This window comes from Dendrobates tinctorius, unplaced genomic scaffold (genome assembly GCF_039654945.1).
Source record: "Dendrobates tinctorius isolate UK_male_01 unplaced genomic scaffold, ASM3965494v1 ptg000012l, whole genome shotgun sequence".
Classification (NCBI taxonomy): domain Eukaryota; kingdom Metazoa; phylum Chordata; class Amphibia; order Anura; family Dendrobatidae; genus Dendrobates; species Dendrobates tinctorius.
The window spans coordinates 4,971,874-4,999,487 of NW_027361680.1; the positions used below are offsets into that span (position 1 = coordinate 4,971,874).

General features: G+C 44.8%; 1 protein-coding gene across 1 annotated transcript in view; it reads right to left on the reverse strand.

The window, feature by feature from the left end:
* Positions 1-27,614, reverse strand: part of OLFML2B (olfactomedin like 2B) — a 631,699-nt gene that overhangs the window by 103,041 nt on the left and 501,044 nt on the right. Inside the window, exon 6 of the mRNA XM_073557967.1 lies at positions 97-612. Within this exon, the coding sequence (XP_073414068.1) occupies positions 97-612 (516 nt within the window). The remainder of the gene's footprint in view (positions 1-96; positions 613-27,614) is intronic.

A 27,614-nucleotide genomic window follows, 5' to 3' on the forward strand; every position in this document is an offset into this window, starting at 1 on the left:
GAGCACTTTTAAAAAATACTATGAAAATGTTTAGTCTGAAACACCTTAGACCAACTTCAAATAAAACATAACATCAATGAAAAGATTCAAACTTACCAATGACTTTCTGAAGATCATCTTCTCCTTCTTTGTTACTATCAGTGCTTAGGTGCAATATTTTAGTAGGCTTTGAAGGTTTAGAGCTTGTTAATGGAGCATCTGAATTCGTTGAGGCAGCTGTGCTTGTATGAATGGATTTGGATATCGTTGGCTGAGTAGTCTGTATAATTACTGATGATTGTTTAGTCTGGGCTGTTAGTGCAGTTGTTTCAGCCTCGATGGATGTGCTTTCTACTGGTTTAGTCTGCTCTGTAGTTATCTGTTGCAAAGAACTGGATTGTTTGGTCAATTTTGATGTTGTTACAGTGTCTACTAAGTTTTCAACAGACAAGGTAGAAATATCCATAATAGACAAGTCAGAGAGTTTTGTATGTCCTTTGATATAATTTGAGGTTAGAGATTCTTTGGTTGGAGTGATATCCTCTGCGGTACTGACAGGCTGGAATTCATGCTTTATAAGCTGATCTTCAATCAACATGTCAATGGCATTGTCTCCACTGTATGAATCATCTTCTAGCAAGACAAATAAAAAGTAAGAAAAATGTCATGTACATTTTGTTTTAAAAATGAACAACCTAAGCTAAAAGTAAATGCAATATCTACTAAGAATGGAGGGTGGTGTATGAAAACAAAAATATAAAAAGTTACATCATGGTAAAGTAGAGTAAGATTCACTCGCAAAGTTGCATGGTAATAAGAAAACCACCATTTTAATAATTATTAACAACAATTTGCAACCACCACTGATTCATACAATAAGCCTGCCCTGGTTCTTGACCTGAAGTAATCCATTGCCATTGATATGGTTTGGATGCATTGGAACCCCCATTTTGGTCTATCCATTGTTCTTTCTGCACCTTTGTGGTAAAAAAACAAACACTCTTCCAGCTAAGGTCCTAGGATAGAAGCCTTACTTGGATTTTGGTTTTGTGAAACAGAATAAACTTTCATGATATAATAAAGGATGTCTGGGGCTAAAAGCAATCTCTGACAGTTGTATAACACATCCTGTACTGTAAAGGCCCCTTTACATTTAGCGATGCACCAGCGATCCCGACCAGCGATATGACCCGGTCAGGATCGCTGGTGCATCGCTAAATGATCGCTAGTGAGCTTCCACACAGGAAGGTCTCACAGCGATGCAGCAGTAAATCAGCGGACGATACTCACCTTTCAGACGCGGCGATCCTGACGTCCTCCGTCCGCGTCCACGCGATGCTCGTCGGCGCCAGCAGGAATCACAGCAGGAAGCGCCTGATGAGAAATGGAGCTGCGCGATCAGCAGGGGAGCCGGTCGGAGGTAAGTATCACACATAGCGATATCGCTGCTGCGTCACCAAATCGGTGATGCTTTAGCGATATCGCTATGTGTAAAACCCCCTTAAGTGTAGATCCAGCTGTCTGAGATCTGGATTGTTTTTCCTCAACTGACTAGCAGTCTACTGGATCAAGCTCAGCATTTCTGGACCCTACTCAATGTTGTGTTTGTTAGTTTGTGAAATGAGTGAAAGGATGTTACTATAAGGCTAAGTGCACACGTACCGGAACTCTCACGGAAATTACCGCGAGAATTCCGGAATTCCAGTCCGCGGGAAAATCGCATTTTAAATTCCCGCGATTTTCCCGCGGAAAAACTAGCATTTTGCAAGCGTATTTAGCTTGCAAAATGCTAGCGTTTTCCAAGCGATCTGTAGCATCGCTTGGAGAACTGATTGACAGGTTGGTCACACTCGTCAAACATAGTGTTTGACGAGTGTGACCAACTTTTTACTACTGAGGCCGCCTATGCGGCCTCAGTAGTAAAAGATAGAATGTAAAAAAAAATAAAAAATAGTGTTATTCTTACCTTCCGACGTCCCGCGCATACGCGCATACGTAATCCTTTGCGAAAATGCCCGCGATGACGTCCGTTCTCGCGGGATCGCGATGTCTCGTGGTAATTCGCGATGACGTCGCGCGAATGACCGCGAGACTTCACGATCCCGCGAGAACGGACGCCATCGCGGGCATTTTTGCAAAGGACTAAAGGGAACGAGAGCGTGAAGAGAAGCGGGAAGACTGCGCGGGACGTCGGAGGGTGAGAATAACAATATTTTTTATTTTTAAATTCTATTTTACAGGGATATGGTACCTAAAGCCCGGAGGACAGTCTCCTCTCCTCCGGACCGAGGGTACCATCCGCAAATGTTCTGCTTACTTTCCGCATGGTGGGCACAGCCACATGCGGGAAGTAAGCGGAACAATGCATTCCTATGGGTGCGGGATCGCCGCGATTCCGCAAATTAATGAGCATGCTGCGGTTTTTACCGCAAAGCGATTCTGCCGCGGTAAAAACCGCAGCATTAGCACAGCATTGAGGAATCCCATAGGAATGCATGGGATGCTTATTTTTCGCGTTTTCGTGGCAAAATCGCGCGGTTAAAACCGCCGCGGAAACGCGAAAAAAACGCCACGTGTGAACTCAGCCTAACTCATGTAATGCAGTTATTATTACTATTACTTATATAGTTTCATACATACTACAGGGAATGTGTTTATGTGTCTTGAAGAAAGATGTAATTTATCCATTTTGGTACAAGTTAATTATCATATACACAGTACAGTTGCTGAATGGGTAAATTAAAGGGAAGGGGGGCTCAGAGAATGAATGTTAATGTACTGTTTGAGAAGCACGTTGTTAGGCGTTGGGTTCCCGCCTCTGCACAGGAGGAATCCTGAGCCTTGCCTGCTGCAAACTCCCATTCAGTCCCGGCCGCAGAGGAGCCTGCTCAGCAAAGACGTTGTTCCCGATGCCTTGCTCAAGCTAGTGCTGTCAGGTTGGTTGCTGCTGCCATCCCTGGTTCAGCTATAGCAGCCTGCACTAGCCAGCGGTGAGCAGCTCCTGGGACTAAGTCCCTTTTTTGCTCGACTGAGCATGCCCGTGGCTCAACCTCCCATTGGAGCTCAGGGGTCACATGCTCAGGTCCTGTGCCTGTTCCGAATGGACCATCAGAAAGGTCCTAGAAGGACACTGCTATAAAATGTTTGCATGGTTGCTCGGCCATGCGCTAGTATATGCTCTAATTGTTATTTGTGTGTATAATGATGGATGCATGTATCTGGTGACTGACTCATTAAGATTCCCTCCCTCTGGTTGTGTTTGTGTTAGGGATTCAGAGTTAGAGTCAGCGCCAACGGGTGGCTATGCTCATGCCACTGTGCTCCTAGTTCTCAGCACACACTAGCGTCCGATGGTGTCGCCTCCTGTGGGGCACTATCGTACCGTGGCAAGTGACAGCAAACGCCTGTGCAGCGCCGTGCGCAACCTGTGCGCTTATCTGGTCCAACCAGGGGTGATTGGCAGCGTCCACCTGAGCGGCACTGTGCACACTTGCACGCTTGTTTGTAATTATACCTGTTTTCCTGGCAACACAGTTGCACCTCCGCACGCTAGTGAGTCAAGAGGGACTCTATCCCTGTGTCCTGGGGGCAGAGTCTTGAGACTCTACACTGGCGCTCCATTTGCCGAGTCCTGTAGAGGTAACAGGCTCCGGCATTTGTGCCAACGAACTCTGAAGTAACAGAGTTCGCTCCTCTACACAATGGGTCAGTGGTTATGCGCCGGTGTTTAGTTGCACTCCGCCAGGTTACCATCTCTGCAAGGTGGACCCCGGGTTGCAATCGCAGCTCCTTCTATTTTATATTTAGTGCGATCCACAACCCTAACACACGTTCATCAAGACCTGCTACCAATCAGATGCAGAGTTCCTCACCTATTACTGGCGGAGGTCAATAAACCAATGCTGGACCCCACATACAGCGCAGCATCAGTGACTAGCGGTGACATCATCTAGGTTATCGCGGGTCACGGAGGCTGCGTTCCCAGCCAGGCAAATGAACTGATGTGACCTTGGTGAGATTACCGCTAGCACAGTGAGAAAAAGTCTCATGGTGCAGAGGGAAGTTTACCTCACTTCAAATTCACTGCAGTGAAATTCTCCAAATGAACTGCGGTGAACCCGCCATTTCCTAAGTGTTATTCGGTAGTGATGGTGTTAATACAGTGAAGGAAATAATTATTTGATCCATTGCTGATTTTGTAAGTTTGCCCACTGACAAAGACATGAACAGTCTATAATTTTAAGTGTAGGTTAATTTTATCATTGAGAGATAGAATATCAAAAATAAAATCCAGAAAATCACATTGTATAAATTATATAAATTTATTTGCATTTTGCAATGAGAAATAAGCATTTGATTCCTCCGGCAAACAAGACTTAATACTTGGTGCAAAACCCTTGTTGGCAAGCACAGCAGTCAGACTTATTTGGAGTTGATGATGAGGTTTGCTCACATGTCAGGAGGAATTTTGGTCCACTCCTCTTTGCAAATCATCTCTAAATCATTAAGATGTTGAGGCTGTCGATTGGCAACTCAGAACTTCAACTCCCTCCATAAGTTTTCTATGGTATTAAGGTCTGGAGACTGGCTAGGCCACTCCATGACCTTAATGTGCTTCTTTTTGAGCCACTCCTTTGCTGCCTTGCCTTTGTTTTGGGCCATTGTCTTGCTGGAAGACCCAGCCATGACCCATTTTTAATGTCCTGGCAGAGGGAAGGAGATTACCACGCAAGAGGCTCCATCCATTTTCTCATTGATGCGGTTAAGTAGTAATGTGTCCTTAGCGGAGAAACACCCCAAAACATAATGTTTCCACCTCCATGCTTGACAGTGGGAAAGGTGTTCTTTGGTCATCATAGGCAGCATTTCTCTTCCTCCAAACATTATGAGTTGAGTTAACGCTAAAGGGTGGCGTTATAGAAAGCAGTAGTGCTGTCTGTGTCGTTGACTTAAGATATGGAGGACAGAGGTAGAAGAGAGTCTCAGAGTCTGTGAATGTCTAGGTGTGCAAGGTTTCTTCTAGGATGTGCTAGTGGCTGGACATGGGGGGCAGGTGAGGAGGACAGGGATGAGAAGGTGAGTAGGTGGTGGTCAGATAGGGGGAGAGGTTGTGAGATTAGATAGCACATGTGCCTTCTTGAGCAGGGAGACCTTGCGTGCACTGCAGGATTTTAAACCTTTACGGCGTAATGTGTTAGCAATGGTTTTCTTGGTGACTGTAGTCCCAGCTGCCTTGAAATCATTGACAAGTTCCCCCGTGTAGTTTTTGGCTGATCTCTCACCTTCCCCATGATCAAGGATACTCCACAAGGTGAGATTCTGCATGGTGCCCCAGATTGATGTCGATTGATAGTCATTTAGTATTTCTTCCATTTTCTTACTATTGCACCAACAGTTGTCTCCTTCTCACCCAGCATCTTACGTATGGTTTTTCAGCTCATTTCAGCTTTGTGCAGGTCTCTGATCTTGTCCCTGACATCCTTAGAAAGCCCTTTGGTCTTGCCCATGTTGTAGAGGTTAGAGTCTGACTGATTAATTGAGTCTGTGGACAGGAGTCTTTTATAAAGGTGACTATGTAAGACTTGTCTTTAATGCAGGTAACGAGTTGATTAGGAGCGTCTAACTGGTCTGTAGGAGCCAAAACTCTTTATGGTTGGTAGGGGATCAAATACTTATTTCTCACTGCAAAATGCAAATAAATTTATATAATTTATACAATGTAATTTTCTGGATTTTATTTTTGATATTCTATCTCTCAATGTTAAAAATAACCTACTCTTAAAATTATAGACTGTTCATGTCTTTGTCAGTGGGCAAACTTACAAAATCAGCAAGGTGAGGTGAGTATTCAGTTTTGGGGGGTGCATTATACTACAGAGGGTGGCAATGGGGCTACATTACACTACAGAGGGTGGCTATGGGGATGCATTATACTACAAAGGGTGGCTATGGGGTGCATTACACTACAGAGGGTGGCTATGGGGCTACATTACACTACAGAGGGTGACTATGGGGGTGCATTATACTACAGAGGGTGGCTATGGGGCTATATTACACCACAGAGGGTGGCTATGGGGTGCATTATACTACAGAGGGTAGCTATGGGGGTGCAATATACTACAGAGGGTGGCTATGGGGGTGCATTATACTACAGAGGGTGGCTATGGGGCTACATTACACTTCAGAGGGTGGCTATGGGGGTGCATTATACTACAGAAGGTGTCTATGGGGCTACATTACACTACAGAGGGTGGCTATGGGGTGCATTATACTAAAGAGGTTGGCTATGGGGGCTACATTACACTACAGAGGGTGGCTATGGGGCTATGTTACACTACAGAGGGTGGCTATGGGGGTGCATTATACTACAGAGGGTGGCTATGGGGCTATGTTACACTACAGAGGGTGGCTATGGGGCTACATTACACTACAGAGGGTGGCTATGGGGGTGCATTACACTACAAAGGGTGGCTACGGGGGTGCAATATTGCACCAAGGGTGGCTATGAGGGTGCATTACACTACAGAGCATGGCTATGGGGCTACATTACACTACAGAGGGTGGCTGTGGGCCTGCATTACACTACAGAGGGTGGCTATGGGGCTACATTACACTACAGAGGGTGGCTATAGGGGTACAGTAAACTACAGAGGATGGCTATGGTGGAGCATTACACTACAGAGGGTGGCTATGGGGCTACATTACACTACAGAGGGTGGCTGTGGGCCTGCATTACACTACAGAGGGTGGCTATGGGGCTACATTACACTACAGAGGGTGGCTATAGGGGTACAGTAAACTACAGAGGATGGCTATGGTGGAGCATTACACTACAGAGGGTGGCTATGGGGCTACATTACACTACAGAGGGTGGCTATGGGGCTACATTACATTACAGAAGCTGGCTATGGGGTTACATTACACTACAGAGGGTGGCTATAGGGGTACAGTAAACTACAGAGGATGGCTATGGTGTAGCATTATACTACAGAGGGTGGCTATGGGGCTACATTACACTACAGAGGGTGGCTATGGTGGTACATTACACTACAGAGGGTGGCTATGGGGCTTCATTACACTACAGAGGGTGGCTATGGGGCTGCATTACACTACAGAGGGTGGCTATGGGGCTAAAATTACACTACAGAGGATGGCTATGGGGGTGCATTATACTACAGAGGGTGGCTATGTGGGTGCATTACATTATAGACGATGCCTATGGGGGTGCATTACACTACTGAGGCTGCCTATGAGGGTGCATTATACTACAGAGGCTGCCTATGGGGTGCATTACATTATAGAGGATGCCTAAGGGGGTACATTACACTACAGAGGCTGCCTATAGGGGTGCATTACACTATAGAGGCTGCCTATGGGGGTGCATTTCACTACAGAGGCTGCCTATAGGGGTGCACTACACTACAGAGGCTATCTATAGGGAGTACATTACTCTACAGAGGCTGCCTATAGGAGTGCATTACACTACAAGGCTGCCTATAGGGGTGCATTACACTATAGAGTCTGCCTATGGGGCGTGCATTACACTACAGAGGCTGCTTATGGGGGTGCATTACATTATAGAATATGCCTATGGGCTTGCATTACACTACAGAGGCTGCCTATTGGGGTGCATTATGCTATAGTCTGCCTATGTGGAGTTCTTTATACTATAAAGTCTGCCTAAGGGGAGTGCATTATACTATATTATACTACATTATACTTCTCTGGAATGCAAACGTCAAGAGAAAAAATGGGATGGATCTTTGAATCAGATACCCTGAAACCAAGGGTACTGAACAATGAGGTTGAACTATTCGCTTTTGATTAACCAATGTATCACGAGCCAAAGGTATTTAAAGCCACCAATGCAAGAGGAGCCATCCCTGACGAAGGAATCCGCTGTAATTCCGAAATGCGCTGGACAATTTTGGCTCCTATTGCACTCTGTAACTGCCTTCTGGGCACCACATGACCAAGCGAGTCACGAATAAGTCACGAAGGTCCTGTCAGTGTTTATCGTGGGTACCCGCGCTTCAGCGTCTGGCACAGTGAGCGCTTGTCACCAGCCGGGACAGCACTCCAGTACTCACCCCAACCTCGGAGAACTTACAGACTTGATTTAAGCTAAGTACCAAGTACCTACTTTACCACATTGATTGGACTCAAACCAGTTAATTTTGCTATAGGTATCAGGCTTTTTTCTGAGTATTCTCACTTTGACTGACCATGTCTATGGACATGGACATACTCAGCACCAACTTCTAGCATCTACAGTATGTTACTTTTAGTGTGATTAATATATGCTTATTTACACAGCTCTCTATATGTACTTAGCTAAATTATTATATTCACTTACCCCATTAAGTGACTTTTTATTTAGAGCACAAACCCTTTTAAGTGTGTTTTATTAATTCCCTCCTCTTTTTAATCTAGTTCGCCAACTAGACCTTACATCTAATTTATCAACCTGCACTACGTATATGAAAATCACCCACTCTCCAACAGGTACTTAATATTGATCAGTATTGTACCCATATGTCTGAATCATAGCGCGAGTACACTACATATATATATTGAAAACTATCTGGTGCATTATGCTATACAGTCTGTCTATGGGGGGGCTGCATTATACTATAGAGTCTGCCTATGGGGAGTGTATTATACTGTAGATTCTGCCTGTGGGGAGTGCATTATTATACTATATTGAGGACTATCTGGTGTATTATGCTGTATTGAGGCTATCTAGGGGCCCATCATACAGTGTGGGGATTATAGTGACAGGGCCATCATACAGTGTTGGAGCCATTAAATAGTTTGGGGGATATTAAGGGGTCAGTATCTATACAGTGAGGGGACATTATACTGTGTGTGAGAGAGCATCATACTGTGTATAGGGGAGCTGTACAGGGGGGAGTCTCGGGACATTATTAAATGTAAAGTGGGCACTTATTGTTATAGGGAACTCAGATTATTGTGACTGTCAAAGGGGCACACGGGGCAATATTACTTTTTAGGGGACAAACTGTGGGCATTGCTTTCTAGGGCACTTGCACCCGGCATTACTATTTTCCAGAGGGTTGCTTTAGAATTTAGAGGTCACACAGGGCCACACAGCAGGTGCAGTAATAGGGACACATATGGCAGCAGCGGCTCAGTATTGGGGTATCGGGTGCAGTTGTAGGGGGTGGACTGACCTATGGACCTGTCTGAGATGGAAAGAACATGTAAAGGATGATGTGCACTATGCTTTATTGTATGTGTATGGTTAACAGCTGGGAATTAGTGCAAGATGACATAGTACTGGGTTTTGGCCACAAGATGGAGACAGAGCAGTGAGAAAAGGACTTAACAGCAGGACTTAGGCTGGGGAAATTGCATAGTCATGGTGGGTGGAGTTACGGTACTGAGAAGGGGATTTCCAGAGAGAGGAGATATAAGAGAGGGGAGTCCCAGGGGCAGAGCAGAGAGACACCCACAGAGAAGAAAGAAGTGAGAAGAGCACAGGAGAGGACAGTGAGACAAGAAGATCAGGAAGGACAGAGGAGAGCCAGAGACAGTTACTCAGAGAGGGGGTGGCCCTGAGGAGGCAGCCGCTGGAAGGGACGGTGACTGATGGAAGGTTTGGGTACCAGATGGCTGGGACACCGAAGAGTGAGTAGGTGTCCAGCGGGCAGACTTAGCCAGGGGGAAGCGCTGTGGCTGTGGGTGTAATGGCAGCCACAGTGAAAGAACCCGGAGGGTCTTCGCCAATTGAAGCAGAAGGAAGATGACAGGTACCCAGGCTAGGGAGCAGAAGCTGGTGTGGCTGCAGTGGATGTCAAGAGGACACCGAATAAAGTTTGGACCTGATTGAACAGATTTCTGCCTCTGCCTTCAGTCCGTTCCGCGGCCCAAAGGGACCACCCCTCAAGTCGGCACACGTACTACAAGTGGCATATTCGGCAGGATCATCACCGCCAATACACCAATGTCAGCAGTGAGACCGCGTCAAAGGTTTAAAGGACCTGAGCTAAACAGGTTGACGATTTACCTGAGTGAATTACAATTTGGACCTGAGCTGAACCGGTTGAAGATTGACCAAAGTGGATTACAATTTAAGACCTGAGCTGGACAGGTTGAAGATTATGCCTGAGAGGATTACACTTTGGACTGAGAGTGGAATTGCCGGATTTGACCCAGAGTAACACTGCTGGAAAAGCTGGCTACTTTTCTGACTACAGACCGGATTTGACTAAAGAAGAAAGAGGAGGAATCCTGAGAGAGACTTTTAGCACCTCTAGAGATGGCAACTGTTGGGAAGGAGGAGGTTGGCACTAAATTTGACTACCAGGAGCGGCTAAGCCAGGCCTGCTCCTGCGGGGAGCGGTGCACATTGAGTGACAATCGCCCTGTTGGGAAAGCTGGGTTCCGCCGCAGGAAAGCTGGGCACCCTCCCACGTTAAAGGACTACAGCGGGAGCTGGGAGCCATTACAAAAACAGCAAGCTCTCACCTGTCCTGAAGACCTGCCGCAGATGGAGTCCTCGACAGCGGAGACAGTGCGAGAAGCGGGACCCACTCTTCAGCCACTGGAGCGGCCGTCACTGATGTGTCCTGCGGAACCCTCAGGCCTGGAGGCCAGTCCTATCGGACGGCGGGATGAAGAACAGCAGCGGACACCAGGTGATGGGACCGGAAGCAGCAGAGGACTGTCGGGGCCCTTCCCGCGGGTGACGACTGGAGACATCGAGCCCGTCCAGCGGAAGGAGGCCACGGCGCCGGGGAAGGTGAGCGATTGCCTGCCCTGGTTGGGGACGCCGCAGGCAGCCTCCGCCTCCCTGCCCCGTCCGGACGCTAGGCCCAAAGTCTCTGATACCGATTCCCAGCTCCCTCGCCCAGCCTCCCCTGACTCTGACATCGGTGCCTGACGAATCCGTGGTCTGTGGTGGGCTGGCTGACGTTCGTGCCATCAATCCCTCCAGCCTCTTCGCCTGGCTTCTCCCCATCCCGCGTCACCGGCGTAGAGCGGGTCTGTGGCCTACGCGGGGCCGTCTGTCTGGATTGCTGTCACCAACGCCCAGAAAAAGAGCAAGGAGTGGAACCGTGACATCAGAGGGGGTGAGATTATCCTTTCCCTGGCCCATGGCAGACTGCGTAGCCTCGACTTTGTCTCACTGCAGGGACACAAGGCCTAAGGTCCGCATCACCAGGTCCCCGTGCTCCCGCTTGGCGTCCCCTGGAACCACCGTGCCCGCCGGAGAAGATGTCGGTCCCCGTGCAAAGGCAGCTGAGGATGCCTCTGCCCCTGTTTCTTCCCCTTGGTTTGGGTGCCCTGCGGTTGCTGAGACCTCTTCGGCTTGGGCCAGGGCCCGGGTCTCCCGCAAGGATGCTACCCATGATGTACACTGCGGAACCCTCCATGGCCCCTCCTTCCCCTTCTAGTGCATGTTTAGACCCTCTAGGACTGCCCCACATTCCCCCAGGATAAGGAACTGTGCAGCGCCCATCTGGAGAGTCCATGACGGTCCACGGTACCTAAGGAAAATTGTCTGGTGGTGCCTGTTGCGCTCCTGTAGCAGAACTACTATGGGGGAAGCGGACACTCGTGGCCCAGGGACGGCCAGATATCCCGGGGCCCCACAGCTGTGGAGTGCCCCTCTGTAGGAGAAGAACATCGGCCATCAGGAGATGACCCGGAGCACCGTTGATGTTCACGGACTACCGGGACTGCTACGCACCGTTGCGCAGCTTAGGGGACTGTCCTGCGTCTCCTTGGGGTAAGAAGCCCTGTGCCTGATGCCGAAGGGATGTGTTGAGGTACTGCTCAAAAAGGAAGGGGGCGCTATTGCGTTTACAAATGTTTTCATTAGCAATAATGGTAAAAATAAAGGTCTAAGAGTAGAGGTAGTGAGCGTATGTAACAGAGATAATGTAAATGTTGCCAGAAAAGTTGGTGGAATAGTTATGTGAAAAAGGAAGAAGGGAGAAAGAAAAAGATGTTTGAAAATGTTTAACGAAATATTTTGAGATTATAAATGTAGAAGAATAGTGTACATAAGGTAGATATAGAAAATAGCTTGTAGAATGTGTAGTGGAGATAGTTACGTGCTGTACATATTAAAGGTAGTTCTTTAGGACATATATAACAGAAAAAGTGAATATTGTAAATGGGTCGCTGGTGTCAGGGGGGATGTGTCACAGCGGCGGTGAAAGAACATGTAAAGGATTTCCAGAGATAGGAGATATAATAGAGGGGAGTCCCAGGGGCAGAGCAGAGAGACACCCACGGGAAAGAAAGAAGTGAGAAGAGCACAGGAGAGGACAGAGAGAGAAGAAGCTCAGGAAGGACAGAGGAGAGCCAGAGACGGTTACTCGGAGAGGGGGGTGGCCCTGAGGAGGCAGCCGCAGAAAGGGATGGCAGTGACTGATGGAAGGTTTGGGTACCAGACGGCTGGGACACCGAAGAGTGAGTAGGTGTACAGTGGGCAGACTTAGCCAGGGGGAAGCGTTGTGGCCATGGGCCTATAATGGCAGCTACAGTGAAAGAACCTGGAGGGTCTTTGCCAATTGAAACAGAAGAAAAGTGACATGAAGCCAGGCCAGGGAGCAGAAGCTGGTGTGGCTGCTGTGGATGTCAAGAGGACACCGAATAAAGTTTGGACCTGATTGAACGGATTTCTGTCTCTGCCTCCAGTCCATTCCGTGGCCGAAAGGGACCAGCCCCCAGTCGGCATACGTATTACACAGTAATAGGGACACATATGTCAGCAGCGGCTCAGTATTGGCATATCAGGTGCAGTAATAAGGACACATACGTCAGCAGCGGCTCAGTATTGGGGTATCAGCAGGATGAGGAGTTTGTGCAGGTAGGAAATAGTCCCGTTTCGGACAGTGCTGAAAATGTGAGATGTGAAATGTGTCTTTGTTGTATTCTCTGTAGCTGAGTCCTGGCTGGAGGATGTTCTGTTAGTTGTTTCCGGTCATGGGTCACATTCTGTGGGTATCTCCAGGCTGTTTATTTCATGATGTGCAGTCCTCCATTACAAGAGTTCTCTTTCACAACAACCAACAAGTTTCCAACATGACTATAGTACACACATAAACGTAGTGAGACCCCTAGAGGCCGCATCATCATAAGACATATTGCTATATTCTTTCTCTTTCAACTGTAGGAACAATAAAAGATAATAAAATAATGGATAACATGACCAAGTTAGAGATATAACATAAGTCCAGTTAGATATAATCCTTGAGGTGCGCTGGCTTTCTGATAATTCTGCCAGCTCTATTAACATAAGATGTGTCAGAGAAAAAAAAATATCCGGTGCGTTTTGTTTCCAGAAAGAATTGAGCATATGGCTGGAGCCTATCTCCTTGTCTTTTTCAGAGCAACGTTTCTGGAGAAAACTCCTGAAAAAATTGGTTAAATATTAGAGGTTTTTTTCAAATGTGGAGCCAATAAATGCAAAGCCTGCCGCTTTGCTCATAAAACGGACCATTTTAGTTCTGTTCACAATTCTGTTATGTATCCCATCCATGATTTTATTAATTGCAATACTTCCTTTGTTATTTATTGCATTAAATGTACTATTTGTAACATTCAGTATATTGGCTGTACCACTTGCCCTCTAGAGCAGGGTTCCCTAACTCAAGTCCTCAAGGCCCACCAACAGATCATGTTTTCAGGATTTCCTTTGTATTGCACAGGTGATGCAATTATCACCTGAGCAATACTAAGGAAATCCTGAAAACATGATCTGTTGGTAGGCCTTGAGGACTGGAGTTGGGGAACCCTGCACTAGAAGTCAGAATCAGACATCATCTTGCAGATATATTAATAATCCAGACGTTTTCTCTCCATCTGCGGCTTCACGTCATTTCATTACCTGCCATAATAGAGCAGTTAACTCTTTCTTGCTTCATGCAATTGAAAAAGTGCACAAACCTCGCAGAGGTGGCAATTATAAATATATATTACTTGGGAGAGAATCTTTTTGGATTTTTACTTTAAACACCAGGGCTCCCTCATGTCTGAATGCCAGACAAGACCTTATAAAACACTATTAATTTAGCAATTCATAAAACTGCATTTGATGTTATTCCAGTATATTATATACATAATTTTTTTTTAATGCATATTTTTCTTTTTCTTTTTTTGTATATATATTCATTGTTTCTACTTTGTGTTTTTATTATTGTAAAATGCATACATTATAGCACTTAATTGTCCAGCCAATCATGTTATTGCCTACCATATAAATATGCTGTTCAGTGTGCACATAGCCAGATCTTGATAAAACCTTAAGTCAAAACGCGTAGGATCTGTGTTTCCATGCAGTGTTGCCAGACATTATGTGCCTGAGAATGTTTTAATGCCATTTTGATAAAAAATATTGGTTTTTAACTGTCACCCGACATCGCTGGATCCTTCCATTTTTATAAGATGTGTCTTGTGATTCTGGTAATATGCCTTATGATATTGCCTGTCTCTGGCCCGAATCCTCACCCTGATGGACAGCTGTCACTGTTGGTACTTGACTTGTACTTGCTGCCTCATTGTCTTGGGTGTCAGGATACTGTTCAAAAGGCCATGAATTATCTCTTTCTTGCATTTTCCTCAGATATCTCCAATTTCTCCTTGGTCCTCTTCCTTTCTCTGTTAGAATTTCGTAGGACAGAGGTCCTAGTTTCTGGACAACTTTTGCCTTTTGCCAGTGTTTGTCAAACGTGCTGCTTGGCTGCAGCCGAATGTTGTCATTTTACTGGAGCTCAGGCAGATCCTTTGCAGATTTATTGTAATAGAAAGCTTGCCTATGTTGATTCTTCTGTAATTTAGCTTTGATATTTCCCTGCAACTTTGGCTTTAACAGATGACTTTGGTAAGAGTGTCTTTGTACGCCTACTCATGAGCCTCTGTGCCGGACTGCTGTCTAGACCTTGGGTGGGAGTGTTTCTATGATCCAGTATAGACAGATATACATCAGTACCCGCCTGTTTTGCTTTCTGCATGAGCCTTTTGGCTGTTTTTACTGCTGACTCTGCTTTCCCATTACTCTGAGGATATCTGGGAGAAGACGTCTGGTGTTCAAATTCCCATTTCTTGCTGAAGGCTTTGAACTCTTCTGAAATAACCTGTGCCGCATTGTCCGAGAAAACAATATCTGGAATGCCATACCTAGCAAAATGGGCTTTGAGTTTTTTAATCACTGTTCTCGCCCTTGTATCCTGCAATAAATCAACCTCCCAGAAGTTAGAGAAATAGTCCACTGTAATCAGGTATTCTTTGTCATTCCATGTGAACAAGTCTGTTCCTGTTTTTGACCATGGCCTATATTGAATTTCATGAGGTTGCAATGTCTCCTTTGGTTGCTTATCACTGCAGGATGCACATATTTCACATTGTGCTACAGTATATAATTTTTTTATGTGGTCATTCATACCTGGCCAATAAACCGATTCTTGGGCTCGAAGTAAGACATCCTGCCATGCCTAAGTGAGAAGAGTGCAATTTTTTCAGTATGTCTCTTCTGAGAAACTTCTGGTATAACCTCCCTGTCTCCTTTAAAGATTATTTCTTGCTGCACTAACAATTCATCTCTTATGTGGAAGAATGGTGAAACTTCCCTTGGACCATGTTGCTTGTATTTTGGCCAGCCCTGCAAGATGACAGTCTTTAAACTCTGGAGACTTTTATCCTTCTCTGTGAAAGTCTGGATTTACTTCAACTTTTCTGTTGACACTGCAAGGTAGTTACACATATTGATGGTTTCAATGTCTTTCTCCTCATCATTTGTGATAGGAAGTTAAGCTCTGCTTAGCGTATCTGCAATCAGTAAGTCTCTTCCTGGACAGTACCCGATGTCAAAATCATATTTCTGAAGTCGTAACAGCATGCGCTGTATTCTCTTTGGGGCATTTAGTAATGGTTTCTTTGTAATGCTCTCCAAAGGTTTGTGATATGACTGCAATGTTACCCGTCGACCATAGGTGTATTGGTGAAACTTCTCCAACCCAAATACCACAGCCAGTAGTTCCTTCTCAATCTAAGCATATCCCTGCTCTGTTGTTGTAAGGGCTCTGCTTGCAAATGTGATTAGCTGTTTGTTCTGCATTAATGTGGCTCCAAGGCCTTTTTCTGAAGCATCACATTGTACCCCCACTTCTCGATCTGGATCAAAATACTTTAGGGTTGCTGCATCTAAAATAGCCTTCTTTACTGATCGGAAAGCAGTTTCCTGGCTTTCTGTTCATTCACAGAGCACATCTTTGTGGGTTAGCTGTCTCAGTGGCTCACACATGTCTGATAGATGTCTGCAAAATTTGGATAAATAATTTACCATGCCCAAAAATCGTTGTATTCCAGGAACATCAGTAGGGGTAGGCAAATCTTGTATTGCTGTCACCTTTTCAGGATCCACTTTTACACCATTTGTAGTCAGACGATGTCCAATATAGGCCACTTCTGTCATTTTCAGTTTGAATTTGTCCAAATTCAGCTATATGTGTTTTGCTCTGCTTCTGTCCAAAATTTGTATCATCTTCTGATCGTGATCCTAGATTGCGGATTCCATATCTTCACCTTCTCCCACTATTAGTATATCATCTGCTCTTGTCGTCACTCCAGGAAGTCCTTCCAAAGCCTGCATTAGTGTCTGCTGGAACACCTCTAGAGCAGGTTTTAGTCCCATGGGCATTCTCAGCCATTTAAAGTGTCTAAATGGTGAAGAAAATGTTGTCAATAAACTTGATTCGTCAGTCAGTGCCACATGCCAAAATCCACTTTTCACATCACAAACAGAAAATATTTTAGCTTTTGATAGATCTGGTAGAACATCATCTAATGTCGGCATGGGGTAATGATTTCTTTTCAGCGCCTTGTGGAGTGGCTTAGGATCAATGCATATTCTTAACTTGCCAGATGGTTTCTGCACTATGACCAATCTGCTGATCCAATCTGTGCTCTTATGGACTGGTGCTATCATACCTCTTCTCTGTAAATCTTGCAGTTCTACTTTCAGTGGTTGCGTTAAAGCTACAGGCACTCTCCTTGTAGGTAATCTGGTAGGCTGCACGGTGTTGTCAATTTCTAGCCGATATTTACCTTCAAAGCACCCATCACCTTCAAATAAATCAGCATACATCGTTTTTATTTTTTGAATATCCAAGTTGTGCTCTGCCTTTAGTTTGGGATTTGGTATATCCTGGGAAACTTCAACAGACATAATATTCTGAGACTGAACTTTTATTAAGTCCATTGCCTGAACTGCTTTTACTCCCAATAATGGTACATGGTTACCCCCACGCAACACATGAAATTCAACTCTATAAGGCTATGTGCCCACGTTGCGTGTTAAAACGCACACAGAAAACCGGACTCCTTCCCAGAAATCGCGCGTTTTTTTCACGCGATTTCACTGCGTTTTTACCGCGATTCTGTTCGCGATTTTGCCGCGATTTTCTCAAGCACTTTCCAAGCGATTTGAAGCATCGCTTCAAAATTAATTGACAGGTTGGTCACACTCGTCAAACATAGTGTTTCACAAGTGTGACCAGCTTTTTACTATTGAGGCCGCCTATGCGGCATAAATAGTAAAAGATAGAATGTGAAAAATGATAAAAAAATAAAAAATCGGGGTATATTTACCTTCCGACGTCCCGCACTGCCATCCCGGGCATCAGCGTTCCCAGTAATGCCTTGCGAGACCTGTGATGACGTTGGTCTCGCGTTACTATAGCGATATCGCGAGACCGCTAGAGTCACGCGAGACTACGTCATCACAGGACCTTGCCGCAAGGCATTACTGGGAACGCTTAGGACGGGAATGCAGCGTGGGACGTCGGAAGGTAAATATACCCTGATTTTTTTTTTTTTTTTTTTTTTTTACAGGGGTATGGTACCCAGGGCCTGGAGGACAGTCTCCTCTCCTCCACACCGTGGGTACCAACCGCACATGAGACGCTTAACTTCGCGCATGGTGGGCATAGAAACATGCGGGAAGTAAGCGGTTCTCATGCATTCCTATGGGTGTGGAATCGCGGCAATTCTTTGCGATTCCGCACAAAAGAATGACTATGCTGCGATTTTTTCCGCGATGCGTTTCCGCCGGGGAAAAAAGCGCAGCATTAGCACAACATGTGCGGAATGCCATAGGAATGCATGGGGTGCGTCATGTACAAGATTTTTAAACGTTTTTGCAGTGTTTTCGCGCCGACAATCACGGCAAAAACGCTTAAAAATAGCATCGTGGGCACACAGCCTAAGACTGGTTTCACACTTGTGTTTTTTTGCACAAAAAAAGCATGCTTTTTTTCCCCTATACTTTACATGGGTGCGCATACACATGCATTTGTACGCGTTTGTATGCGTATGCGTTTTTTTGTAGTGTGCGCTCGGGCGCACAAAATGCATCCTGTTGCATTTTTTGTGCGTCCGACTTGCCCCCCAAAAACGCATGAGCACGCAATGTGTTTTTTTTCACCCAAACACCCATTATAATCTATGGGTGCGCATACGTGCGCATGGTAATGCGCACGTATGCGCAAAAAAAGCATGCGTTTTTTTAAAAACGCACCCAAACTCACAAAAAATGCACACAAACACATGATGCGGTTTTTTTGTGCGTTTGCACTGCGCACGGTGCGCAGCGCAAAAAAACGCAAGTGTGAAAGTAGCCTTACTCTTTCTGTTACATGGGTTCCGTATTTTGAGCTTACATGTCCCCATCGGTTTCAGAACACCTTTGTTGTATATCACCAGTACCTTGTCAGTTGGCTCAATAGAAACCTGTTTGTTCAGCAGAGCAGATGGAATTACATTGCAGCTTGCTCCACAATCCAGCTGAAATCTAATGGGCTTCTCATCCAACAAGAATGTTTCATAAAGCTGCTTGGCATCCTTACTTACTGACTGCCTGACTACATTGATTTTCTCTGCTGCAGGCTGCAGTTGTAGCCATGTAATGTCCTCTGCACTGTTAGTGTCTGGTGTCACAGTGTGGCACTGTCTGTACTGTTTGTCTGTTCCCAGCCTGCAGACAGCTGAGCAATGATTCTTCTTGCCACATGATCTGCAGATTTCCCCATATGCTGAACACTTGATTTTGTCTCTCTCATGTCTTTTCCCACAATACTTGCAGTGGACAGTGTTTATAGGGGAGCTTGGTCTTGTTTTTCCTTTCATAGATACTGCATGTACCTTATCATCATCATCCTCACTGGTGCCTGCCATCATCTTCAGGCTGTTTTGACAGCTCAGCAGCCCTGCAAATTTGCATGCATTTCTCTAAAGTCATGTCTTCCTCTCTCAGTAATCTTTCTTTGAGATGACTGTGTTTTATGACACACACCATTCTGTCTTTGATTAGACTGTCCCTGATGTCTTCAAAACTACATGTTGCTGCACTTCTCCTCACTTCTGTCAGATATCTGTCCACATTTTCACCATCCTCCTCATGTCTTGTGAAAAAATTATATCTTTCCACACTGTCTCATTCTTCTTTGGGTCACAGTGTTTATCAAATGCCTGCACAATATCTGCAAGAAGGAGGTTGTCTGTGTCTGGGAGTAAGGTGTGGGCTAATTCTCTGCCATTTTCCCCAATAAGGTAATAAAAGAGCTTTACTTTTTGTTTGTCATCACTGGGGACCACGGTGAGATCCACATACAGTGTAAACTCTTCCTTCCAATGTCTCCAAGACTGGGACAGATTCCATGAAGTGACATCCAGTCCCTGAGGGGGCTTCAACCCAGTCTCCATTTTGTAGTAATGTCAGGGAATCTGTTCTTACAGGTGCTGTGATCCTCAGTACAGTCCCAGCCTCACACAAGCTCTGAGGATTTGCAGGATCTGTGCCCAGCTGCCACCATGTTCTGTTAGTTGTTTCTGGTCATGGATCACACTCTGTGGGTTTCTCCAGGCTGTTTATCTCATGATGTGCAGTCCTCCACTACAAGAATTCTCTTTCACAACAACCAACAATTTTCCAACATGACTATAGTACACACATAAACGTAGTGAGACCCGTAAAGGCCATATCATCATACAACATATTGCTATAGAGGAGTTGTCATGTCTGTCTGGGCCAGATGGAAAAGGCGTGAACAGTGAACGATTCCATCAGAAAGAACGTCAGCGGTAAGTCATCATCTGTAACTGTGCTGTGATCTCATATGTTCTGTAGGACTGGTATCTACCACTGACCATATGGCGACAATATCAATATTGGTCTTTATATAGAGATTATTTTCAGCAACAGCACAGTCACCTGCTGAGGTTCTCCTCCACTATTAGGGAGGAGGTTACCTGGTTAGGGGCCCACTCAGAAGTTTTGCCCAACCGGAACCAAAACCCTAGCTATGCCTCTGAGTACGTGTGGATATGTCCAAGGTTGTGAAGGGGTTAAGCTTGTTTAAAAATCATCGTTCTCAACAGCACATTATCCTGTGTAGCCATTAATGTGCTGCTAATAATATGATGTTTTATCCACACAGATTGATCCACTACTGATCATGCTGAGCACTTGGAAAGTGAGTTCTGCCTATTTGAACAGATTATTAACCCCTTAAAGACCAGAGGTATTTTTGTTTTTCCATTTAGCTCCCCTTCTTCTCAGAGCCATAACTTTTTTACTTTTTGGTCAAAATGGCCATGTGAGGGATTGTAGTTTGTAGGACGAGCTGTACTTTTGAATGACGCCATTGGTTTTAACATATCCTTTACTGAAAAAGGAGAAAAAAAATTTCAAGTGCGGTGAAATTGCAAAAAAAGCGCAATCCCACAGTTGTTTTTTTTTACCATGTTCTCTAAATGCTGAAACTGACCTGCCATTATGATTATCCAGGTCATTATGAGTTCCCAGACACCAAACATGTCTAGGTTCTTTTTTATCTAAGTGGTGAAAAAAATTCCAAAGTTTGTTTAAAAAAAAAATTGCGCCATTTGCCGATACCTGTAGCGTCTCCATTTTTCATGATCTGGGGTTGCATGAAGGCTTATTTTTTGCATGCCAAGCTGACATTTTTAATGATTCCATTTTGGTGCAGATATGTTCTTTTGATCGCCTGTTATTGCATTTTAATGCAATGTAGCGAAGACCAAAAAACTTAATTATGGTGTTTTTACTTTTTTTCTCGTTACGCATTTTAGTGATCGGGTTAATTTTTTTTATATTAATAGATCGGGCGATATCAAACATGTGTATGTTTGATTTTTTTAAATTGTTTTATTTTGAATGGGGCAAAAGGGGAAAGGGGGTGCTTGAACTTGTATATATATATATTTTTAAACATTTTTAAAAGCATTTTTTTCACTTTTTGCATGCTTCAATAGTCTCTATGGGAGACTAGAAGCTGCAGTTATCCGAGGGCCTCTACTACACACAGGCAATAATCAGATAGCCTATATGTAGCAGAAATGCACACTTGCTATGAGCGCTGACCACCGGGATCCGGCAATGACAACTATGGAGGTTTGCTGGAGACCTCTGGTTGTCAGGCAAACCCATCGGTGACCAGCGATCATGTGATGGGGTCACCGATCAGCGGGTTCAGTTACGAGCTTCCTGTAAGGCTGGGGTCACACTAACCGACGCAAAATACGGTCAGTATTTTACAGGCGTAATACGGATGAATGGCCCCTAAATAGTGCTCTGTATGTCATCCGTAATCAAGGTGTGGTCGCGTATTTTGCGCATGTGAGCATCCGTATGGCATCCTTATGGCGAGATTTTCTCGCCGCCTTGCAAAATGGACATATAATGGAGCCCTATGACAGGGTTTATAACAGAAACCAAAGAATAGATATAGACTCATAGAATGCATATATATATATATATTCTATGTGTATATATCTATTTTTTCGTTTCTTTATTAAACCTGTCAGTGTGAGTTTACTGTATCGCGCACTGATTTGCCGGCTTTGCTAAAAGACACCGGGTGCGTATTTCTCGCAAGTCACATGTGTGGTCTGTGTGTAATCTGTATTTTTTGCGCACCCATAGACTTGCATTGGCCCACTACGGGCGTAGTACGCTGACAATCGCAGCATGCTGCGATTGGCACGGAGCGTAGGATACGGATGAGAAATATACGCCTGGTGCGAGTGACCCCATAGAAAATCATTTGTCCGTGTCTAATGCGTGCTTTTTGCGACTCTCACTCGCCCGTATTCCTCGCCAGTGTGACTCCGGCCTAAGTGTGAGTTAAATGCCGCTGTCAGAGATTGACAGCTGCATTTATCTAGTTAAGAGCCGTGGGTGGATCGCGATTCCACCTGTAGCTGTTGCGGGCACATGTCAGCTGTATTGATCAGCTGACATGTGCCCAGAAAGGCTCAGCGACGGTGCCCGCAACAAACAGGGGGAGTCCGACATCGGCATACTATTACGCCTGATGTAGGAAAGGGGTTAAATGACCGCTGATCGACTTTTATGAAAATGTTCATTCATTGGGTCACTGTATCGTTTATGTTGAATAAAAAAACAATTTTTCAGCAGCATATTGCCCATTGTATACTGGACATGTGCTGCCAATAGGCTAGTCCACAACATAGTTCATCATGCAGTTTAACCCCTTCCTGACATCAGACGTACTATCCCGTCCATGGGACCTGGGCCCTATGCCCATGGACGGGATAGTACGTCTACCGCGATCAGCGGCGCCCACGTGGTGAGCGCCCCTAATCGCGGCCGGGTGTCAGCTGATTAGCACAGCTGACACCCGACACTATGTGTCAGGGGCGGTCACGGACCGCCCCCGACACGTTAACCCCTTGCACACCGCGATCAAACATGATTGCGGTGTACCGGGGGTTAAAGGGAAGCATCGGCAGGGAGAGGGCTCCCTCCGTGCTTCCCTGAGCCCCCACGGCAGCGCAATGTGCAGCGCTGCTGCTGGGGTCTCTTTCCCTACAGGCCCCCGAATCCAAGATGGCGACGGGGGCCTTCGGGGGCCTGTAGGGAGCTGACTTCCTCAGTGCCTGCAAAGCGCAGGCATGAGGAAGTCTGCAGAACGGCCTGTGACAGATTGCTGATCTGTCACAGTGATCTGTGATGTGACAGATCAGCGATCTGTCACAGGACAGTGATGTCTGTTGTGAGTTCATTTTCCCCTTCATCACTGGGGTCTGGTGAACTCCCTATTCTGGTAAAGGAAGGTAATGAGCCTGATTATCAGGCACCTGAGTCTAATGAGGATGACTGGCTGAGTGGAGTCACGGACTGGATATAAGGCTGCTGACGCCCTTCTGCCCGGCGGGTGATTTCTCTGTGGACTTCTAGGACACCAGTCTGATTCCTGCTCCTCTAAAGCTAAGTTTCTGTTTTGCCTGTTAGATTTTTGTTTTGTTTTTTGTTTTCTTGCTTTTCAGTATTCTGCCATTCCCTGCTGGGGTGAGCTGAATCTCCTTTTGCCTGTAGCTCTGTCTTCAGTATATTCCTGAGTACTGACATAGCTTTTTTGAAGCCTAGCATCTTCAGGGCCTTTTTCACTGTCAGTCTGTTGGCTCTTATTTTCATAGGGTTTTTCACGGATTGCAGACAGCAGCCTTCCTGTCCTTTTCTATTTAGTTAGCTTGGGCCCCTCTTTGCTCAGTCTATCTTTCTGTCTGTGTTAGTATTTTCATCTTGCTTCACCATCATTATATGTTGGGGGCTGCCTATTGCTTTGGGGTCTGCTCTGGGGCAGTTTAGATTTCCCCTTTCTTTCTTTAGGCCTATTTAATTTAATGATTTATTATCATACTGCCAAACAAAAAGTGCAATAACGTGCGATCAAAAAGACACAAGTAAATAGCCATGGTACCGCTGAAAACGTCATCTTGTCCCGCAAAAAACGAGCCACCATACAGCATCGTCAGCGAAAAAATAAAAAAGTTATAGCTTGCAGAATAAAGCGATACAAAAATAATTATTTTTTATATAAAATAGTTTTCATTGCATAAAACCGACAAAACATAAAAAAATGACCTAAATGAGGTATCGCTGTAAAAGTACTGACCCGAAGAATAAAACCGCTTTCTCAATTTTACCGCATGCGGAACGGTGTAAACGCACCCCCCCAAAAGATATTCATGAAACGCTGGTTTTTGTTCATTCTGCGTCCCAAAAATCGGAATAAAAAGTGATCAAAAAATGTCACATGCCCGAAAATGGTACCAATAAAAACGTGAACTCGTCCCACAAAAAATAAGACCTCATATGACTCAGTGAGTCAAAATACGGAAAAATTATAGCTCTCAATATGTGGTGATGCAAAAACTATTTTTACAATAAAAAGCATCTTTTAGTGTGCGACAGCCGCCAAAAATAAATACCGCCATAAATAGTAAATCAAACCCCCCGTTATCACCCCCTTAGTAAGGGAAAAATAATAAAATTAAAAGAAAAAGTATTTATTTCCATTTTCCCACTAGGGTTAGGGCTAGGGCTAGGGTGAGGGCCAGGGTTAGGGCTAGGGTTAGGGCTGAGATTAGGGTTAGGGGTGTGTTGGCATTAGGGTTGGAGTTAGAATTGAGGGTTTCCACTGTTTGGGCACATCAGGTGCTCTCCAAATGCAACATGGCGTCTGATCTCAATTCCAGCCAATTCTGAGTTGAAAAAGTCAAATGGTGCTCCTTCCCTTCCAAGCTCTGCCATGCGCCCAAACAGTGTTTTACCCCCACATGTAGGGTATCAGCCTACTCAGGACAAATTGCAAAACAACTTTTGAGGTCCAATTTCTCCTGTTACCGTTAGGAAAATAAAAAATTGGGGGCAAAAACATTTTTGTGGAAAAAAATGATTTTTTTTATTTTCATGCCCGGGCGTTCTAAACTTCTGTGAAGCACTTGGGGGTTCAAAGTGCTCACCACACATCTAGATAAGTTCCGTGGGGGGTCTAGTGTCCAAAATGAGGTCACTTGTGGGGAGTTTCAATAGTTTAGGTAGATCAGGGGCTCTCCAATTGCACATGACACCCGCAGACCATTCCATCAAAGTCTGCATTCCAAAACGTCACTACTTCCCTTCCGAGCCCCGACATGTGCCCATACAGTAGTTTTCTCCCACATATGGGGTATCAGCGTACTCAGGACAAATTGGACAACAACTTTTGGGGTCCAATTTCTCCTTGTACCCTTGGGAAAATAAAAAAATTGGTGACTAAAAGATCATGTTTGTGGAAAAAATATGAATTTTTTATTTTCACGCCCGGGCGTTATAAACTTCTGTGAAGCACTGGAGGGGTCAAAGTGCTCACCACACATCTAGATAAGTTCCTTGGGGGTCTAGTTTCCAAAATGGTGTCATTTGTGGGGGGTTTCCACTGTTTTGGTACATCAGGGGCTTTCCAAAAGCGACATGGTGTCAGATCTCAATTCCAGCCAAAAACGTCAAATTGCGCTGCTTCCCTTCCGAGCTCTGCCATGCGCCCAAATAGTGGTTTACCCTTACATGTGGGGTATCAGCGTACTCAGGACAAATGGCACAATAACTTTTAGGGTCCTGTTACCCTTGGGAAAATAAAAATTGGGGGTGAAAAGATCATTTTTGTGGAAAAAATATGATTTTTTAATTGTACCGCTGTATGTTATAAACTTCTGTGAAGCCCTTGTGGGTTCCAAGTTCTCACCACATATCTAGATAAGTTCCTTGGGGGGTCTAGTTTCCAAAATGGGGTCACTTGTGGGGGGTTTCCACTGTTTAGATACATCAGGGGCTCTCCAAACGTGACATGGCGTCCGATCTGAATTCCAGCCAATTTTGCATTGAAAAAGTCAAACGGCGCTCCTTCCCTTCTGAGCTCTGCCATGCGCCAAAACAGTGGTTCCCCCCAACATATCAGGTATCAGCGTACTCAGGACAAATTGCACAATAACTTATGCAGTCCAATTTGTCCTGTTACCCTTGGTAAAATAAAAAAAATTGAACCTGAAATATTTTTTTTGTGAAAAAAAGTTTGATATTCATTTTTTTTTTTTAAATATTCAAAAAATTCCTGTGTCGCACCTAAAGGGTTAATAAACTTCTTGAATGTGGGTGCAGTTTTTAGAATGGTGTCACTTTTGGGTATTTTCTATCATATAGACCCCTCAAAGTGGCTTCAAATGTGATGTGGTCCGTAAAAATAAAATGGTGTTGCAAAAATGAGAAATCGCTGGTCAATTTTTAACCCTTATAACTTCCTAACAAAAAAAATTTTGGTTCCAAATTTGTGCTGATGTAAAGTAAACATGTGGGAAATGTTACTTATCAAGTTTTTTGTGTGCCGTATCTCTGTGATTTAAGGGCATAAAAATTCAAAGTTGGAAAATTGCGAAATTTTCAAAATTTTCACCAAATTTTCATTTTTTTCACAAATAAACGCAAGTTATTTGAATGAGATTTTACCACTATCATGAAGTACAATATGTCACGAGAAAACAGTGTCAGAATCACCGGGATCCATAGAAGCGTTACAGAGTTATGACCTCATAAAGGGACAGTGGTCAGAATTGTAAAAATTGGCCTGGTCATGAACGTGCAAACCACCCTTGGGGGTGAAGGGGTTAAACATGTGCTAGCTGATTTTAATATAGTTGATCTGCGATGATTTAGTGATCTGAAAAAGGCTCATGTAAATGCAAATGTTTATTTCCAATGGTGGAATATTTTGGAATCCACTGTTAAATTTCACCCAGTGCCACACTTTATCTACAACTGGCCCTACCTCTGACCAACAGGAAAACAGGTATTGAAAAGCACTCAAGTGTTTTTCTTTTATAAATAGGGAGCAGTTGTGCCATTGTCTAATTCAGGGAGCATTGCATTATCCCAATACCATATGGCTTTCCAAGTAACAATTCATGGACTTGTAGCCACTTCGAGCTGACTACACTTCTGTAGTGCACAGTGACAACACTCATCCACTGAATTACGTCTGCTCTCTAATGTCCACATGTGCTTTTTCCTCAGCATGTCTAGTACTGCCTTGGTTGACATCCCTTACTGACCAGTGTAAGGGGGTCATAAAAAACTGTCTTGTGCCCCAAACACGTCCCGGTTATAACTGTGTGTATATTGCTGTCTTGTATTGTTGTTAAACCATGTATTTATTGCTGTATTTAATCTGCTATTTGTACATTATTAATAGGGAAAGTGCTGTACCTCAGTTATGACACTAGATGGGGGTACATTAGTGTACATAGTATAGTAGGAATAGGAAACAAGTATAAGAAATAGTTAAGATAGGAGAGGCCACTGTGGGTAAGCCAGGAGCATTTCCTGAATAGAGTCAGTAGGGCCAGGAGCCCATAGAGTCCGGTCGGGCTATAGATCCCGGGACAGCACAGTGACTCCGCAATGTTTAAGAGAGAAACCCAGCTGTACAGGGCTGTAGGGCCAGAGATACAGCAGAACTGACACGCAAGTCGCTCTAAAATATGGCAGCTTACTACCTGGGCAGATGCTCTCATGTCTGAGGTGAAACAGACAAGGGAACTCCTGAACGTAGTGAAGCTGAACAGGGAGGACTCTGCAGTACTGGTCCAGATGGTACGACCAGGGTACAAACTGAAGGACATAGGGAAGTGAACAAGGAAAGTGAATGGTGCGAGCTGTGCCGAACTCTGTGTTGATGCTGTAACTGATGTGGACGTGCTGCTATTGAAAACAAGTTCTACATTTATAGTTGGAATTGGACTCT